The sequence below is a fragment of the Geotrypetes seraphini genome, chromosome 5 (assembly GCF_902459505.1).
Source record: "Geotrypetes seraphini chromosome 5, aGeoSer1.1, whole genome shotgun sequence".
NCBI lineage: Eukaryota > Metazoa > Chordata > Amphibia > Gymnophiona > Dermophiidae > Geotrypetes > Geotrypetes seraphini.
In genome coordinates, this window is record NC_047088.1 from 9,549,416 (window position 1) to 9,570,043 (window position 20,628).

Below are 20,628 nucleotides of genomic sequence, written 5' to 3' on the forward strand. Positions count from 1 at the left end.
CATACAGCATGCACCAGGAATAAAAGTTTCCACCTCATTGGTGCTTTCGCTGTCACCGTAGTTATGAATCTGTCCACTAAACTCTACCAGTTGCAAATTAACTGAGAACCAAGGTTCCTTAGCCACAGCTAGAAAATAATCTCTCAGTGATCTGAATCCTCCGGCCTCTGTCTTTCTCTGCCCATCCCCTGAGGCCTTCAGTCCTATAGGTGAGAGGCTCTGTGTTTGGAATCACTCAGGCCTAGATTCTTAAACAACCAGGTTAAAAAGTGACGGGATGTTATCGCAGCCATTCTGGTAGCGAATTAAAAGACGCAAGTCATTCTCAAAAAAAAAAAATGCTCATGTAAATGAGGTTGGCGGAGAGTAGAGAAGACACGCTAGATTTGCATGTGCCCATCGCTGGTGACAGCAATGCGCAGAAAAATATGCAAAAATAAAAAAATCCCACAACAGCAGCAGGTTGAGGCATTTGCTTGGCAGTGGGAGAGAGAGAACATCTCTTCCACTTTCACACAACCCCCCCTCCCCCCGGCAGCAGGAGAGATGCCCTCTCTCTCCCACTGCCAAGCAAATGCCCCACCCCACCCCCTTGGCAGAGGGAGAGATGCCCAGTCTCTTCCACTGCCATCACAACATCCCCCGCTCCCCCCACCCTCCAGTCAGCTGGCCTGCCTCTTCCAAAATGGGCTTTCCCCTCCCTGGTGCTCTAATTGGACCAGGATGTTTAAGGCCCCTCCCATAGGAGGGGTCTTATACAACTTGGGCCAATCAGAGCCTCAGGCGCCTCCCAGCTGCACTGGGAACGGGCCTAAAGCTCTGATTGGCCTGGACGTCCCATACAACCTGGGCCAATTAGAGCCACAGGCCCCTCCCCCGGTGCATCCCATGTTGCACCAAGGAGAAGGCCCTTTTTGGAAGAGGCGGGACAGCTGGCCAGAGGGAGTAGGCATCCCTCTGGTCAGCCATCAAAGGCACGAGGGAGAGAGGTCAGAAGCAGGGGGTGGTGGTGTGATGCAGCAGGAGAGAGTGGGCATCTCTCACAGTGCAAGGGGAGGTTTGCTTGGCAGCGGGAGAGAGAGGGCATCTCTCCTGATATAGAGGAGATGTTTGTGGCAGCAGGAGAGAATGGACATCTATTCCGCTGCTGGGGGGGGGGGGGGGGTTGCGTCTCAAAACAGCTTTTTTAGCAGTCTCCAACACTGCCATGCTTGGGTTTTAAAAAGTGCTGTCACTGTACCGGCACCCCTGGACCAGTCGCTGATTTTTGTCGGGAAAAGCCAACGCCGCTCTTAGAAAATGGCTCAGAGATTTTAAAGAATCCACTGGAGTGTTCATTATAATGCTGAAGAGCCCATTTGCATGTCAGTGTCGGAGACGGCTAGAAACTCACTAAAAATAGAGATAAGCTGTTTTGATAATCCGCCGCTAAAATGCATAGAGGCTAAACCATCGGAAAACAGTTAAAGTTTTGAGAATCTGGGCCTCGTTCTTACTTCCTTATTTTGTTTACTAAATTAAAATGAAACCTCAGTCTTGGCAGAGAGCACTTCAGGTTTTAATTCTTCATATTCTGGTTATCACCTGCTCCCGTCAGAAAATGAGATCATTGTACAGTGGGGCCTGGAACGGTCCCGCGTCAGTCAGGCTGCAAAGGTTACTAAATATCTTAAATACAAAATACACACTTACATCCTGTGCGTTAACCATCTGGCACTGGTCCTTTAGCAAAAATCACATTATATATTAATACTCCAGCTGTACATTATTTATATTAAAAAAAAAACATAGCATTTAACAAACATTAAAACAAAATCAGTCCTAGAATTGCCCTTACAACAAAACAGACAGTTTCTATCTATCTTGTGCTCCTGCACTGCTGGTTTCAAGTGAGGTTGATAATCCAGTTTTTACCAAGATGAGCCAAGCTAGTCTGGCCCTGACCTGGGCCTTGTATGTTAGGGTAGAAAGACAACAGGGTGGTTTTCTGCACGTGTTGGGGAGGGGGTTGGAACGTGTATGTGTGTGGAGGGGAGGGGCATATGTGTGGTGGTTTATGGGGGCATGTGGGTGTGTGTATGAGTCTATGTGAGGAGGGGGAGTGAGTCTGTGTATGGGTTTGTGTGTGACTGGAATGATCAGGATCGGGTGCCACTGCTGGTGTAGATTTGAACATCCGATTCCCCCCACCCCCCACTTCTACCCCAGAGGGCATGACTCTTGTATAGACCAACTGCACGTGGAATTTTGGGGTCACTGGTAGCGACTTGTTTGTGGGTAGAGAAGAAAAATTCAGACTACGATGTTTAAAAGGGATGGAGGGCCGGAATCCAGTCAGGTTTTAAGGATTTTCCCAATGAATGTGCATGCACTGTTTTCAATGCATATTCATTGGGGAAATCCTGAAAACTCCGGCCCTCGAGGACCGGAATTGGCCATGTCTGCGCTAGAGGCATCGAGTGTCCGAGGCCTAGTGAAATGAGGGTGATGGTGGGTCTCTCTCTTGTTTGTTCTTTCTAAGCAGTCGAGGCCATTTTATTTCTGCAGAAAGCACTGGTCAAGGTCTTCTATGGAAAGTCCTGTGTCATTTCTCTCTTTTCTTTCAGCTAAGCTAATAATTCTAAATCCAGGAGCTTGTCCCTGTCGTCATGTCTCACCTGAGCTAGAAAAGAGATCCAGGAACACAGCAAACAGATTTTCTGTGTTTTTCCAGTCTCTGGATGGCTGCCTGTGTGCAGAGCGTGGGTAGACAGTTCCTGAAGCAGGCAGGGCGCAGACGCTCAGTTCCATCTCAGGCTCGGCCCCTTTTCAAAGTCTGCTTACAGGAGTCTAGAGAATAACTCGATCACAGCACCATAAGGAATGAACCCCCTTCCTTCTCACCCCTGCTCTAACGTCTTCTAATATCATTTCTAAGGCGGGTGAGAGATCTGATGACATTCTTATTGTGCTCCAGTTTGAAATTGCCCCCGCCAAGCCTATTTTCAACACTTCACAATTCTGGACTAGCCAAAGATGTCTCATTGTTACCCAGGCTGCTCTGCTTCTCGCACACCTTCTACAAAAGATTTTACATTTCAATTTATATAACTGAATGTAGTCAGAAAAGAGGTTCTGGAAATGTTCAGGGCCTTATTCAAGAAACTCTGCACCTTTGAAACAGGGGCGTAGCCATTGGCCCGCCCAGTTTGGGCTCAGGCCCATCCACCCAGCAGCCACTGATCACTAGCAGCGGCTCCTACACGCTGCTAGCGGCTGACCCAGAGTCTTCCCTCTGATGTAGTTGTGTTTTGCATCAGAGGGAAGGCTTCCGGGTCAGCCACAGGAACCGCTGCCGGCTGCATGGTCTATGGGATTAGGAATGGAAGGAAAGAGAGAGAGGCTGCACAGGCTCGGTGGAGGTCCACCCAAAATTAGCTGTCTGGCTATACAACTGCTTTGAAAAATAATCTCTTAATAAAGGACCCTGAGTCAATAAAGCAGGAGGAGAACCCCTCACCCCAACAAATCTTAGTAAAACCCCCTTCCACCTCTGAGAGACAACTGTGCAGAAACTCAAGCTAGCCCCTGGAAATCCTGCAAATCCTACCATTCCAGAGCTCTTGGTACATCGGGTACAGCCTTCCTCTCCTCTTCTCCCCCAGACCCACACACCCAGTACCTCCCAGCAGCCAAGGCCTGCCAGATGAGTGTCTGTACCAGCTCTTAGGGCTCCCGAGGCACAACATCACAGCATCGTGCTATGGAGAATGGATGGATGTTGGGTCTCAAACTTGCCTTTGCCACTCCTAGGGGCATTATGTCATCTACGCTATGGTGGCTCACACAGGGAAGGATCAGCTCGAGATAGTTGAGTCATACAGATATATCAACACCCTTTCTCAGACAGCAGCAGGGATCAGTTCCCAATTCCCTCGCTTCTCTTCATCTTTTCCTCCCTCTCTCTGTGAGTGGTGGGACTTCATGGAGCAGAAGGAGTGAAAGTGTCCTTGCTGCTTTCTCCTGGAAGTCACAAATTGAGGTCCATGGACTTGAAAGGTGACTCAGGAACTGCAGATCACATCTTTCCCTGCAGACTCCAGCAATCTCTAACATTGTGGCTGGATCTTCCCCAGAAAGGAAATGAAGAACTCCAGTCAGGTGGGAGAAGCAGGACACGTCTCATAGAACAGTCAGAGTTTGGTCTCTGGCCCACACGGGCTGAGGCCTGGGAAGGAATTCCGTATCCTTGCAGCCTCCTTAGCACATAGGTATCCAAAAACTTTATTGTACCAATCTGGAGAACGGCCCCTGGTAAGACAACAAGAGAGCATTGTTAGTTAACATGAAACTCAAAAAGGGGTGGGGGTGGGGGGTGGTACGGAAAGGCAGATAGAGCTACAGAGGGCTGCCGCTTGGCTTTGAGAAACAGTAGCAGTACAGTCATGGAAGCTCAATCCTCCCTTCCCCATTACTCCGCTCATCTCTTAGAACTGCTATAATATAATGTAGCTTATACATTCTATAATTCCTTATATTGTTAAGTTGCCGTAAACCTGATTAAGGTTACCACATGTCTGGATTTCCACAAACATGTCCTCCTTTTGAGGACATGTCCAGGGGTCCAGACGGCTTTTGTCCAGGTTTTGAAAAGCTTCTCGACAAAATCACGTTGGGAAGGAGCATTCATGCATGTGCGGACACAACACAGATATGTCACACGCACGCAACATCATTGCGTCACGTCCGCGCATCTGCGGGCGGGGCTGTGGGGCGGGACTGGGCAGTCCTGGGGGCATGGTAATGGGTCCGGATTTTTCCAAAGGAAAATCTGGTAACCCTAGATTAGATTAGAAACAGGTTTACAAGATCTGTTGACAACCTTTCTGCAGCACATTTCAGCCCCATCTTTGTTCAGAGTTCCCTGGAAGATGTGAGGGGTGGGAGATCTGCTTTGAGTGGGAGTGTCTCCTCCCTGAGATCTGCTCTAGACGAGGGTCTCTTACCCGAGATCTGCTCTAGACGAGGGTGAAGGGTCTCTTACCCGAGATCTGCTTTGAGTGGGAGTGTCTCCTCCCTGAGATCTGCTCTAGACGAGGGTGAAGGGTCTCTTACCCGAGATCTGCTTTGAGTGGGAGTGTCTCCTCCCTGAGATCTGCTCTAGGTGAGGGTGGAGGGTCTCTTACCCGAGATCTGCTTTGAGTGGGAGTGTCTCCTCCCTGAGATCTGCTCTAGACGAGGGTCTCTTACCCGAGATCTGCTCTAGACGAGGGTGAAGGGTCTCTTACCCGAGATCTGCTCTAGACGAGGGTGAAGGGTCTCTTACCCGAGATCTGCTTTGAGTGGGAGTGTCTCCTCTCTGATATCTGCTCTAGACGAGGGTGAAGGGTCTCTTACCCGAGATCTGCTCTAGGTGAGGGTGGAGGGTCTCTTACCCAAGATCTGCTTTGAGTGGGAGTGTCTCCTCCCTGAGATCTGCTCTAGACGAGGGTGAAGGGTCTCTTACCCGAGATCTGCTTTGAGTGGGAGTGTCTCCTCTCTGAGATCTGCTCTAGGTGAGGGTCTCTTACCCGAGATCTGCTTTGAGTGGGAGTGTCTCCTCCCTGAGATCTGCTCTAGGTGAGGGTGGAGGGTCTCTTACCCAAGATCTGCTTTGAGTGGGAGTGTCTCCTCCCCGAGATCTGCTCTAGACGAGGGTGAAGGGTCTCTTACCCGAGATCTGTTTTGAGTGGGAGTGTCTCCTCCCTAAGATCTGCTCTAGGTGAGGGTGGAGGGTCTCTTACCCGAGATCTGCTTTGAGTGGGAGTGTCTCCTCCCTGAGATCTGCTCTAGGTGAGGGTCTCTTACCCGAGATCTGCTTTGAGTGGGAGTGTCTCCTCCCTGAGATCTGCTCTAGACAAGGGTGAAGGGTCTCTTACTCGAGATCTGCTTTGAGTGGGAGTGTCTCTTCCCTGAGATCTGCTCTAGTTGAGGGTCTCTTACCCAAGATCTGCTTTGAGTGGGAGTGTCTCCTCCCTGAGATCTGCTGTAGGTGAGGGTGGAGGGTCTCTTACCTGAGATCTGTCCTACAGATATGAGTGAGTTTAGAGCGTCCCATCCCACATGGCTCGATAAGGTACTGAGAGGCGAGCACCATGGCCCTCACGCCCGCTTCCAGCCGCACCTTCTCATGTTCCACTGACATGGAGACCAAGACACATGCTCGTCGCGGCAAATCTACACGCCATTTCCTGTAATACAGACAATGCAATATTTAAGATCACACTGTCAATATTTAATTATTTAACAATTTATATACCACATAAAACTATGCAATTTACACACTGGCTACCTACATATTATCCTGATCGTCCTTTAGATGCTAAACCTTTAATACAAACATATATTTCTCAGCCTCCAAAGAAAAATTATACTATATTGAAACAAATATTGTCAAATCATAAAATCAATACAGCATTATTGAATTATAAATTCCACGAATAAAATGCAGAGAAGCATTAAATATTGCCTTCAAGGCAGAAATATTCTTAACGCTATATCTTAAAAGAGACTACTGAAGCATTAGCGTGGGAAAGCCTTGACAAAAATACAAATATGAAGAAGGCACAAAGGATCAAGACAGGCGCCTGTCACATGTCCATCACGCTTAGGCACTTATTACAGAATCGTGTCTGTAATGTTGGCCAGGGTTTTAAAGGCCTCCATTAAAGGTACCTAAGTCCCTTAGAGAATTGTGTCTAGTGGTGTCTAAGGGGTCCTTTTATCAAGGCGCGGTAGGAGTTTAATGCGTGGAATACCGCCTGCTGCGCTAGCCGCTAACGCCTTCATTGACGAGGCTTGCCGCGGGGTTAGCGCATGATGATATGTCCGACGCGCTAATCCCCGTAGCGCGCCTTGATAAAAGGAGACCTAAGTCTTTCTCTACCCCCAAACACGCCTACTTTGGAGTTATGGTGCCAATTAAATTTTAGTTTTTTCAATTGTTAAAGCTCCTTATTGAAGCCAATTTACTGCCCCTAATAGCATTTCTCCCCAAATGACCTAAAATGGGGTCCTTCCTACTCCCCGCGTAAAAAGCCAATCATGGATAAATTCAACTTGAAGCAGGCATCGGCACTGCTTTCACGCCAAGAACCCCCGAACCTTTACTGAACATTTGACAATCCACTAAAAGGATTAACATTTAGAGGTCAGCATTTTTTTTTTTTCAGTGACAGACGCTATCCAGGTCATTGGCTGTACCTGAAAGCCACCTGGGAACAATATTTAGCACCTGCATCCACCTTCCTAATGGGTCAAAGTCAAGGTCACTCATTAATAAAAACAACAAGAAGTACAAATTATAGATATATCTATATAATAAAACTGTAGGCGGCGCATGCGCAGTCTAATCCGCGTGCTTCCGTGATCCGTATGTCCGTGGCCGGCAAGAGTGCACATGCAAACTTACAACAGCTCGCACTCACGGTCTGGCTGGCTCTTTAAAGTTTTTTTCGGTGCCGGTTCATCTGCTCCGCCTTCCTCTTCCTGCCAGTCTCAGCCGGACTCAATCCTCCCCCCCTGACAGCCCTGAACCTGTTCCTCTGTTCCCCGCCCGACGGGTCGGTGAGTGCTGCGCCAGGGGCAATGCAGGTGGAGACTATCGGCGGCGGAGCCGGAGGGAAGGGGGGTGGGAGGCACACGAAGCTGCAAGTCGCCGACTCCACCCCCCCCCCTCTCTCGAACCGCACAAGGACTGCCGTTGACGAAATTTGCCCCACTGTTCCTGCTGAGGTTCGCGGCCGCTGTAACGAACCTCGCAGGCCGCTCTCCACATGGTAGCACGTTCCCTCTGACGCAATCGCGTCAGAGGGAACATGCTACCGAGTTGGAGAGCGGCCTGCGAGGTTCGTTACAGCGGCCGCGAACCTCAGCAGGCCGCTTTGAACAGGAGCGGTTGCGGGAGGGGGGGGAGTTTTAACAGGAGGAGTCGCCGAAAAAAACCTTCAGCCGCAGCAGGCCAGCACACGGGAAGGGAAGGGGGAGGGGCCGAACGGAGCAGGGCAGCTCAAGGTAAGAAGGGAATGGGGGGTGGGGGAAAATGTTTCTACTACTCAGCAGGGACCTGGAGGGGAAGGGAAAACCGCTGCTGCTTCTGCAAAGGAAAGTGGTGGTAGGGGAGAGAAGGGAATGGGGGGTGGGTGGGGGAAAATGCTGCTACTACTTCTCAGGGATCTGGAGGGGAAGGGAAATATCACAGCTGCTTCTGCAAAATAAAGTGGGGGGGAGAGAAGGGAATGGGGGGTGGGGGAAAATGCTGCTACTGCTTCAGCAAGGACCTGGAGGGAAAGAGAAATACCGCTGCTGCTTCTGCAAAGGAAAGTGGGGGGGGGGGGAGAAGGGAATGGGGGGTGGGTGGGGGGAAATGCTGCTACTACTTCACAGGGATCTGGAGGGGAAGGGAAATAGCACTACTGCTTCTGCAAAGGAAAGTGGGGGGGGGGGGGAGACACAGAAAGAAATACAGACAGACAAAGGAGGCTAGGGAGAGAGACAGACAGAAATAAAGACAGACAGGGGACCAGAGAGACACAGAAATAAAGACAGACAGGCAAAGGGTGCCAGGGAGAGAGAGAAAAAAATTGCAGGAGGGAGAAAGACAGAAAGAAAGGAAGAAAGAAACAGGAGCAGGGAGAGAGACATAAAGAAAGAAAGACAGACAGCCATATATTCTAGCACCCGTTAATGTAACGGGCTTAAACACTAGTTATAACATAAATTCACAAAAAAATAATATAAATTTAAGGACCTAATCCATTTTTCAGATATTTTTCAAAGAGCCAAGACTTCAGCAATTTCCAAAATTTCAGATAATTTGTCTCACATTAGTTTTTATCTATTTTAGACTATTGTAACATCATCTATTTAGGAGCACTCAAAAAAATTCTAAGGAAATTAAGGATAATTCAGAATACAGCTGTTCGATTGGTTTTTGGTTTAAAAGTCCATATTATCATTTACTTCCTTACCTCTCCAAGGTAGGGAGAACAAGAGGGCACTCTCTAAAGTTGAAAGGGGACAGATTCTGTACAAACGTAAGGAAGTTCTTCTTCACCCAGAGAGTGGTAGAAAGCTGGAACGCTCTTTCGGAGTCTGTTATAGGGGAAAACACCCTCCAGGGGCAGATAAAGACAGGTTGTTCACCCTCTCCAAGGTAGGGAGAACGAGAGGGCACTCTCTAAAGTTGAAAGGGGAAAGGTTCTGTACAAACGTAAGGAAGTTCTTCTTCACCCAGAGAGTGGTAGAAAGCTGGAACGCTCTTTCGGAGTCTGTTATAGGGGAAAACACCCTCCAGGGGCAGATAAAGACAGGTTGTTCACCCTCTCCAAGGTAGGGAGAACAAGAGGGCACTCTCTAAAGTTGAAAGGGGACAGATTCTGTACAAACGTAAGGAAGTTCTTCTTCACCCAGAGAGTGGTAGAAAGCTGGAACGCTCTTTCGGAGTCTGTTATAGGGGAAAACACCCTCCAGGGGCAGATAAAGACAGGTTGTTCACCCTCTCCAAGGTAGGGAGAACGAGAGGGCACTCTCTAAAGTTGAAAGGGGAAAGGTTCTGTACAAACATAAGGAAGTTCTTCTTCACCCAGAGAGTGGTAGAAAGCTGGAACGCTCTTTCGGAGTCTGTTATAGGGGAAAACACCCTCCAGGGGCAGATAAAGACAGGTTGTTCACCCTCTCCAAGGTAGGGAGAACGAGAGGGCACTCTCTAAAGTTGAAAGGGGAAAGGTTCTGTACAAACGTAAGGAAGTTCTTCTTCACCCAGAGAGTGGTAGAAAGCTGGAACGCTCTTTCGGAGTCTGTTATAGGGGAAAACACCCTCCAGGGGCAGATAAAGACAGGTTGTTCACCCTCTCCAAGGTAGGGAGAACGAGAGGGCACTCTCTAAAGTTGAAAGGGGAAAGGTTCTGTACAAACGTAAGGAAGTTCTTCTTCACCCAGAGAGTGGTAGAAAGCTGGAACGCTCTTTCGGAGTCTGTTATAGGGGAAAACACCCTCCAGGGGCAGATAAAGACAGGTTGTTCACCCTCTCCAAGGTAGGGAGAACGAGAGGGCACTCTCTAAAGTTGAAAGGGGAAAGGTTCTGTACAAACGTAAGGAAGTTCTTCACCCAGAGAGTGGTAGAAAGCTGGAACGCTCTTTCGGAGTCTGTTATAGGGGAAAACACCCTCCAGGGGCAGATAAAGACAGGTTGTTCACCCTCTCCAAGGTAGGGAGAACGAGAGGGCACTCTCTAAAGTTGAAAGGGGACAGATTCTGTACAAACGTAAGGAAGTTCTTCTTCACCCAGAGAGTGGTAGAAAGCTGGAACGCTCTTTCGGAGTCTGTTATAGGGGAAAACACCCTCCAGGGGCAGATAAAGACAGGTTGTTCACCCTCTCCAAGGTAGGGAGAACAAGAGGGCACTCTCTAAAGTTGAAAGGGGACAGATTCTGTACAAACGTAAGGAAGTTCTTCTTCACCCAGAGAGTGGTAGAAAGCTGGAACGCTCTTTCGGAGTCTGTTATAGGGGAAAACACCCTCCAGGGGCAGATAAAGACAGGTTGTTCACCCTCTCCAAGGTAGGGAGAACGAGAGGGCACTCTCTAAAGTTGAAAGGGGAAAGGTTCTGTACAAACATAAGGAAGTTCTTCTTCACCCAGAGAGTGGTAGAAAGCTGGAACGCTCTTTCGGAGTCTGTTATAGGGGAAAACACCCTCCAGGGGCAGATAAAGACAGGTTGTTCACCCTCTCCAAGGTAGGGAGAACGAGAGGGCACTCTCTAAAGTTGAAAGGGGAAAGGTTCTGTACAAACGTAAGGAAGTTCTTCTTCACCCAGAGAGTGGTAGAAAGCTGGAACGCTCTTTCGGAGTCTGTTATAGGGGAAAACACCCTCCAGGGGCAGATAAAGACAGGTTGTTCACCCTCTCCAAGGTAGGGAGAACGAGAGGGCACTCTCTAAAGTTGAAAGGGGACAGATTCTGTACAAACGTAAGGAAGTTCTTCTTCACCCAGAGAGTGGTAGAAAGCTGGAACGCTCTTTCGGAGTCTGTTATAGGGGAAAACACCCTCCAGGGGCAGATAAAGACAGGTTGTTCACCCTCTCCAAGGTAGGGAGAACGAGAGGGCACTCTCTAAAGTTGAAAGGGGACAGATTCTGTACAAACGTAAGGAAGTTCTTCTTCACCCATTGAGTGGTAGAAAGCTGGAACACCCTTCCAGAGGCTGTTATAGGGGAAAACACCCTCCAAGGATTCAAAACAAAGTTAGACAAGTTTCTGTTGAACAAGAACGTGCGCCGGTAGGGCTAGTCTCAGTTAGGGCGCTGGTCTTAGACCAGAGGGCCGTCGCGTGAGCGGACTTCTGGGCATGATGGACCACTGGTCTGACCCAGCAGTGGCAATTCTTATGTTCTTATGGCTGCCTTTGGAGGCAAGAGTATTATTCAAATGTTCCTGTATCTCCTTTATGCTGATATCGGGATTGTCTCCAGCTTCCCTTTTTCCTCATTTTGTGTTGCATAGACCATCAAGAGAAACTGAAAACTTCTACTTATTTGCTTATCCAAAAATTAATGGGTGTCGATATAAGACCTTCTTAGATAGGACCATAGCAACAATCTTGGTTAGGGAAATGAATTCAGCAATCTATGATATCGGAAATTAATTAAGACCACTTTGTTCAAGAAGTTTATTACTTAGTGAGTTTGATTATTGAAATTCTATTTTACAAATATTTGTATTTTTACTGTATTATTGTATTTCGCTGATTGTCCAGCTCTTTTTAGTGTAAACCGCCTAGAACTTTTGGTTATGGCGGTATAAAAGAATAAAGTTATTTTTTTTATTATTATTAAACTGTTACTGGCAAAAAATTCCATATAGAGGAGGAATAGCCAAGCTGAGAACTTGTATGATCGAAGGCAGTTCTAATTTAAGTGAATAGATCGGTATATCACAAACTGTGCGCCGCCTGAGATTTCAGGTGTGCTGCGACACACTGGCGTGGAGGAGAGAGATGATTAAGACCCAGGAGTTCAACTCCTCCAGCCTACTGGAGTTATCTGGCCCCAGCCCACATCCAAGCTCAAGAGAAACTGTGAAAACTGAGAGATTCATCTTTTTGTGAGTCCTGGTCGTGGGTGCCTGACCCGATGAGCTGACTGGGGTCTATGGGGTGGCCATGTGACAGGGCCAGGGCTACAATAGCATCTATTTTTAAACGGATGAGCGCTGCTGCAAGATTTTGCAAATTGTCCAATGATAATAAAGAGAGTTTTTGACATAAAACACAGATGAACAAACACTGAGCTCACAAGATAATTCATTTGTGAGTGACCATCAAGAACAGAATTTAATCACAAACCCAAGCTGCGGATCTCAGATTGTACCTTCTAAAATTGGGTTTAAGTTTGAACAAGGAAACTTCATTTGAGTGAAAGTTCTGGAATGAGAGGGCATAGGATGAAGTTAAGAGGTGATAGGCTCCGGAGTAATCTGGGAAATACTTTTTTACGGAAAGGGTGGTAGATGCGTGGAAGAGTCTCCCAGAAGAGGTGGTGGACACAGAGTTTGTGTCTGAATTCAAGAGAGCTTGGGATAGGCATGTGGGATCTCTTAAAAAGAGGAAGAGATAATGGTTACTCAGATGGGCAGACTGGATGGGCCATTTGGCCTTTATCTGCCATCATGTTTCTATGTTTCTATCCATAATAAAGATGTTTTGGGCTTGGAGAAGAAATCCATTGATGTATTTTTTGTAATATATATTCATTAAATGAGATGTGTCATGCAAAGAATTAATTACCAGAAAGATAATTTGAACATCATCAGCATAAATAAAAAATTTCAGTCCTAATAATCTGAGTTCTAGACTCAGAGCACTAAAAATATGTTAAAAATGTGTTAAACACCATAGGGGACATTGAAGGGAAAAGACCAATTGTTAGAAGTAGGACCAGATTTTAAAACTGCATAGTTACGATATTTCAAAAACCCCGAGAATCATAAAAGGACATTCCCAGTAATTCCAAAAGAATCAAATCTTAATAATAGCATTTCATGATCGACCATGTTGAAAGCTGTTAAAAGATCCAATATCCAATAAAGATTTCAATCCTGCCAACAGACAAGTAGGTTTGCCTGAAAAGTGACTGCATCTAGTCCAGTACAGAAAATGTATCTCAATAATCCTGTTATTAAGATGGACTTGAGGAAATCCACTGGGTATTCCTAGCATAAGCAGCATAAACATAGTAACATAGTAAATGACGGCAGATAAAAACTTGAACCGTCCATCCAGTCTGACATGCAGCTCCTGATTGGATAAGGCCCGACTTAGTGCAGGAAGAGGCGGTCAGAGCGAACCGCAAGTGATTTCCTGTACTCGTGGTGCTCCAGCAGCTCTCCCGCCGCCCTCTTCCAGGAACAGAACCCCTGCGAATCTCGGGGGAGTACTGTACTCCAAGTGGGGCCTCACCAACATCACCTGGTTACTCCACTCTCTTAGTCTTTACTGCCAAACCTGCTTATGTCGCCTTCAGATCCTCAGACCCTCTCACCCCAAGATCCCTTTCCCTGTCTGTGCATATCACTCTGGCACTAATCAGCAAACTTCTCCATGGTTAGACTAAATATTCGGCAGCATAGTCTGGTTAACTGGCATTGAATATCGACTCTCATTGCTCTCAGAACAATTCAGTTGAGCAGAAAGCTCTCCTGCTCAGTTAACTCACTTTGAACATCGACCTTTTAATCTTCAGAGGCATCACCATCCGTCAACAAAATGAAAAATGGAGTGGAGTTCTCTCAGGAGGCCATGTTCCTCTTCAACTAGAGCACCACACACTGGTCACTTAGTATCATTGCATCTCTTTATTTCCTCATACACAGCTGCCTGGGAAAGGGCCAGGGACCCTCCCTGAAGAGGCAGTGACTACAGGGAGGTAAAGAGACTACAATCCCAGGAGAATTACTGTTCCTTCCCTCTTGCCTTTTTTCCATCACCCCATCCCTCATCTCCCCCATCCCCATGTTGTTCCTCTTGACTCCTCCATACTCTTGGGCTCTCCCCTCCCACTGATATTTGCACAGCTCTCACAGGGAACCTCTAGACTTTGATTCAGTACAGGGGGCAGGGGCAACGGTTCATGTTTTCCACTGTACCTGAGGACTACGAAGTCCCTGCGGGGGTGGGGTGCCATGCAATCTGTCACATACTGAAAGACCTCCGTGTTCTGGTCCAGCGCCTCAACCACCTTCACCTGTAGCACGTCGTCATCCCAGAGATGCCGCTCACGCAGGATGCGCTGTAACACCGTGACGGGTGGAGCTTCCAGCTCTACAGACACTTTCCACAGACGCAAGGGATGCCCATCACCCACCTGTGAAAAATGAGGTGGAGGAGACGTGTGAATGCCAAACACACCACAGAGGATGAGAGGCCTCTCTTCCTGCCTTAGACAGTCTGTAGTGGTTTATCTGCCACCCGGAGTTTGTATTTTGCAGACAGAACACAGCAGAGGTCTATCTACATTGTCACACGCACACAGAACAAGGAAATTTTCAAATGTTGTGCATATATTGGCACTGTGTTTTATCCGGTAACTATGTGCACAGAGATGGGGTTGCTAGACATCCAGATTTTCCTGGACATGTCCTCTTTTTCGAGGACTGTCCGGGTATCTGAACAGTTTCCTGAACCGGAGGGAGTTTGTCCGGGTTCTGGACTCACTCTCTCCAGTCCAGCCCACATCATGGAGTCGGGCCTGGCTTTCGTGAGTCTCCTCAACCCCAGTACCTTCTCCGTCGCTGCAACTTAAAACTTTGGGCAGTCGGCAGTGTTAGCAACATGATCCTTCTGCCATTGGTCTAACCCGGAAGCGTTCACTCTACAGCACTTCCTGTTCCTGCATAGGCGGGATGCCACAGAGTGAAGGATTCTGGGGCAGACCGATGGCAGAAGGATCGCGTCACTAACACTGCTGGCTGTCGGCTGCCTGAAGATTTTAAATCACGCAATTTCCAGGTAACATAAATATTTATATATCGCAAAAGCCTTTCAGTTCGATGCAGTTTACAAAAGAGGTAAAGACTGATCATTGGCAGTGAACTCAACATATCTTGGTAGGAGAGTTACCCAATAATGAGATGTATGCAAATGCACAAATGCATGCAAAACACATCATTATTATGTAAATTGAATTCATGCAGACTGCACTGAACTTTACAAGCTGTATTTTTCTTGCTGGGGAGCACCAGACTGCTAACCCCAAAGCTCTCAAAGGGACCAGGGCAGTAAAATAGAATGGTCTGTGGTTCCCAGCCCCCTCCTCCCCAAAGACTTCCCCCTCCCCTTCTCCCCATCATCCCCTATCTAGATCCCAATTGACAACCTCGTTCTTAATTAGAGAGTCCAGCAAAATAGTTCCCATCACAATACACCTTCTTATTCTTTACAGTGGAGAAAGTTATTTACATCTAAGGAGGAAAAAGACCACAGTTTCTGCTGTGGTATATTAAATTAAGATAAAATACAAATGTAAATATGAACAGGAACAATCACCTTTCTAAAAAAAAACAAAAAAACCCCACTCCTCTTATGTAAATTACAAATCCCAGCTCAAAATATTTCTTAAAGAGCGTATCTTCGTTTTGCCAATAGGCAATGGAACAGGATGGGCCATCAGCAATTTGAGAAGTTGGGAGTGTGGCCAGAGAGTGGTTTGTTTAACATGATGGCAGAGAAAGGCCAAATGGCCCATCCAGTCTGCCCATCCTCATTAATCATTATCTCTTCCTCTCTCTAAAAGATCCCAGACACAGTCTCTGTCTTCACAACCTCCTCCGGGACACTGTTCCACGCATCTACCACCCTTTCCGTAAAAAAGTACTGTCCTTTGATACTCAATTTCTGGACAGATTAACCTCATTTTGGAATCGACAATCCCATTGGCTTATGAGGTAATTATTTGTGGAACACTTCTGTATGTTAAGCTCCCCATGGATCGTGATCTGATTACGACTGAGGTAGCCATACAGATGATAACTCGAAATTGGAAAAACTGTGATCGTCCTAATTTTTCTTTCTGGTAGGCGAGCTTGTGTTTAAGTTACAAGTATGAGAAGATGAATGCTGACATTCTAGGGCATTCTAGCGCGCTTGGGAATTTAACGCGCGTTCACTGGATTTGCCTCCACTTTCATTCAATCAAACTTGATCTTTGAGAACATTTTAGTTCAGGCAAATCTAGTAGACAACGGAGGCAGAAGATAATTAAGAACTGATACAGATAAGAAGATGAGGCACTGAAGACAGTGTTTTATTGAAAGGTTTCATGAATTGTAACTTTTTCTATGTGTTGGATAGATTTGGGGGGGCTTCACTGTTTGGGAGAATAATTGTGTGTATGTTTAGTATGAAATAATGTTATAATATGTTTTAAAGGTTTTGATGGTGCTATCCTATATAATAATACCCTTAGCGCGCATGCGCACTTCAATCTTCGTGGCTCCGTGCGTCTGTAGCTCCGTGGCTGGCAGAGAAATTGTAAAGCGTGCGGTGCATGTGCGTTCGGCGTGTGCGCACATGACGATTTGCTTCGAGTTGCGATTTAACCTAATCCAGCAGTGATTACTGTGTGCCGGTTGCCCTTCCCAACATAACGCGTGATAAAAAAAAAAAAAAGGTATGATGGGGCACGATAATTGACAGGGAGAGAGAGTAAAAGAAAAAAAATCAAACAGACGGGACATTGACAGACTAACACACTGAAAGACAGGTAGGTGGGAGTGAAAGACATACACAGAAGGACAGGGGGCCAGGGAGAGAGACTGAATGAAAGAGAAAAGAGACAGCGGACAAGGAGAGAGAGACAGATAGCAAAAAAAGACAGACAGACAGACAGTGGCCAAGGAAAGAGACAGAAAAAAAGACAGACAGACATCGGCCAAGGAGACAGACAGCAAAAAAAAAAGACAGACAGACATACAGTGGCCAAGGAGAGAGACAGAAAGAAAGACAGACAGACAGAGGCCAAGGAGAGAGACAGAAAGAAAGACAGACAGACAGAGGCCAAGGAGAGAGACAGAAAGAAAGACACACACACATCTATTCTAGCACCCATTAATGTAACAGGCTTAAAGACTAGAATTATTATAATAAATGATGAATTATTTATAAGCATAAAAAGCAGTGTGAAACATAGCTCTTATTTGGTATTTTGTTTATGTATTAAGTAGAGCTATTAAAAAGGCTGATAAGTCCCAGTCGGTTAATTACTATTAGATGCATATTCATTAGGGATATCCTGAAAAGCCCCGGACAGGGTTGAGAACCACTGGTCTAGAGCAGTCGGTCTCAATCTAGTCCTCGAGACCCATTTAGCCAGTCAGGCTTTCAGGAAATCCATAGTGAATATGCCTGACCTAGATTTGTATGCAGTGCCTTCGTGATATACAAATTGAACTCATGAATATTCATTGAGGGCTTCCTGAAATCCTGAGGGCTAGGTGTGCCATAAAACAGGAGCTTCTCTAAGCATTGCGCACAGGCCCTCTGCTAGGAAATTAACCCCAGAGTGTCTAGACAGTCCATGCTCTCCTCATGCCGTGCACTGTGGCACTAGTGGCTATGACCCGAACCCCTGTGGTGCCAGATGAACACGTGTGTGGTAACAGACCTTTTTACAGGCCAGCTCCGTGTTCTCAGGTCCAGGGATGCTCAGCCAACCTTTAAACTTCTCCGCAGACTCACGCAGCAAATTCTGAATACTGTCATCCAAGAAGGATTGAACGTCCCGTCCTTCCCTGCGGATCAGCTCCTCCAGTGACAGAGGGTGGGCGTCAGCCGCAATGTATGAATTCCGTGACTGCAGCATCAGGTCATGAGGAATCTGCAAAAACAGACAAATGTAATGTAATTTATTTCTTATATACCGCTACATCCGTTAGGTTCTAAGCGGTTTACAGAAAATATACATTAAGATTAGAAATAAGAAAGGTACTTGAAAAATTCCCTTACTGTCCCGAAGGCTCACAATCTAACTAAAGTACCTGGAGGGTAATAGAGAAGTGAAAAGTAGAGTTAGAGGAAAAATACAAATAAAATAAACATTTTAACAAGACAGCATTGATCTAAATACTTTGGAAGGTAGAAGAGAGGAGAGAAAGGAATAGAAGCAGAAGGGGGAGCCGTTGAACAGTAGAATTCTGGAGAAATTTAAATGATAGAAATAGAACAAAACAAAGACAAAAGGCAAAACAATAGATAAGATTAAAGATAAATCATAAGCTGGAAAGAAAAATAAAATAAAACTTTGTCTTCAATCCACGGTTTCAGCGTCAGTGATGAAGTGGAGCAAGTAAGTTTAGGAGGAGCGATTGACGTTTCCAGAAAGGGCTTCTTCAGGGAAGAGACTTGGCAGACAGTCCCAGGATGCCTATGTCTCCTCCCCTGCGATGTTCTCCCATCCATGCATTCCCTCCCAGACACACTGCCCGTGCCCCAGCCGCTCCAAGGAGGCTGCCCCAGATGAGGCCCACGGTGAATGCAGGATTCTCTCCTCTGCGGGAAAGCCGCCCGGAGCCGACAACATGACACCACGGTTATAACCGCCTCTCCTTGATCCCCTGTTTCTTCATTTCCCTCTCCAAACTGAAAATATATCACAGCCTCTGCATTTAATTAGTATATTCACATGTACAGGTTTGCAAAATGGCTCAAAACATATGTAACTGCTGACACTTACTTATGTAAACTAAGCAATGCCACTTGCAAGTTGCGAATTTCCTCCATTGATTTTTCCCATTTGCCAGGTACTTGGGACATATATTGGCCACTGTGGAAACAGGATACTGGTCTAGATGGACAACTGGTCTGACTCAATAGGGATGTTCTTATGTGAGCCAAGTATAGGACAATGAAGCCATTGTGACATCATTGATGAGGCTGACTCTTAGGCATTGGTGGAATGAGGCATTATGACATCACCATCTCAGCTCTGGAATGTTGCTACTCTTTGGGTTCTGTGTGGTTCTTGGGACCTGGGTTGGCCACTCTTGGAAACAGGAGACTGGGCTTGATGGACCTTTGGTCTGACCCAATATGACTGCTCTTATGTTCTCATGTGAGCCAAGTATAGGACAATGAAGCCATTATGACATCATTAATGAGGTTGGCTCTTAGGCATTGATGGAATGAGGCATTATGACATCACCATCTCAGCTCTGGAATGTTGCTACTCTTTGGGTTTCTGACAGGTACTTGGGACCTGGGTTGGCCCCTGTTGGAAACAGGACACTGAGCTTCATGGCCCATTGGTCTGCCCCAGTAGGGCTATTCTTATGTTCTTACTGGGTAAAGATGGCTGAGCCCTCTGGTGCTTAAACATCATTTACTGAATGGGATTTATATCACACGTCACATCAGAAAATGCCCAAAGCATGGAACATTTTACTGACAGTCCTGGGCTTCCGCTGATGAAGACTATCACTGGAGAGCTCTCATGTTTATACTGGAGTCTGTGCCCCGGAATGCCCACATCCTCACCTCACAAACTGTCACATGAACCAATGTTTCTCCAATACCTGAAAGAGCTTCTTGCACTCACTGATCATGTGCGCCAGACCCTGGGTGGCGGCCAAGTTCTCATTCAGGTCCTTTTGGTCTGGTTTCCCCATGGTCCCTCGCTTCTGAATCATCCTACAAAACAACCACAAAAGACCCCTAAGTAAAACTTGTAAAAAAATAAATAAGAAAACAAACATAACATAGAAACTTATTTCTACACCGCAATACCGTAAAGTTCGAGGCGGTTAACAAAAGAAATTGTGAATTACAAGCCAATGAGATTTATAACTACAATTATCCAGAAAACTAGCAAACAGGTTTTAAAGTTTCTCCTGAAACGGAGAAGCCCAAACTTGATAAGGTGGAGAGAAAGCCAGCATTTCTTCCTTGGCTCCGTGATATTCTCTCACTAGCCCCAGGGACCTTTTCGTTGATGCGACTTGTTTGTCATATATATTTTTATATTTCGTATTCAGTTGTGTAATTCGCCCTGGATAAGGGCAGGGAGAAATAAAACAAGAAACTGCAGCTATTTACAACCATGGACACATTTGTTTGCTTATTCCAGGCTCGAGATCCCACTTAATCCAAAATATGAAAGCGGCCTGCAATAAATATTGATTAAAAGAACGGAACGCCATTTAAAAACAAGAGAGACATAGTCTCATTAAATACTATATTAAAAAATCAAAACAAGTGTGGTGCAGAGGTTGGAGCTCTGAGGTTGTGGGTTCAAATTCCACACTGCTCCTTGTGACCCTGGACAAGTCACTTAATCCCCCCATTGCACCAGGTCCATTAGATAAGAGTGTGAGCCCCCCCAGGACCGATAGGAAAAATGTTTCAAATACCTGTATGTAAACTGCTTTGAGTACAAAAAGGTGGTATACAAGTCCCTATCCCTAAAAGCAAAACCAGAAAATGAAATCCACTGTGCCCACTGGTTATATCAAGTCTTCCAGGGGAAGTAGAAGATTATTCTAAAGAACTTTTAAATGATTTCTTGAAGAAATAAGTCTTTAACATTGACTTAAATTTGGGGAAAGATAATTCAACGCATATGTA

General features: G+C 46.3%; 1 protein-coding gene across 6 annotated transcripts in view; it reads right to left on the reverse strand.

The window, feature by feature from the left end:
* Positions 1-1,540: 1,540 nt before the first annotated feature.
* The window catches only part of STARD8 (StAR related lipid transfer domain containing 8), a 217,334-nt gene continuing 198,246 nt past the window's right edge, over positions 1,541-20,628 (reverse strand). For all 6 annotated transcript variants that reach the window (XM_033945580.1, XM_033945581.1, XM_033945585.1 and 3 more), the window contains 5 exons: positions 19,581-19,695; positions 17,675-17,887; positions 14,160-14,377; positions 6,033-6,209; positions 1,541-4,290 (listed from right to left, as the gene is read on the reverse strand). In XM_033945580.1, coding sequence (XP_033801471.1) covers positions 4,173-4,290; positions 6,033-6,209; positions 14,160-14,377; positions 17,675-17,887; positions 19,581-19,695 — 841 coding nt within the window. In that variant the 3' untranslated portion in view covers positions 1,541-4,172. The remainder of the gene's footprint in view (positions 4,291-6,032; positions 6,210-14,159; positions 14,378-17,674; positions 17,888-19,580; positions 19,696-20,628) is intronic.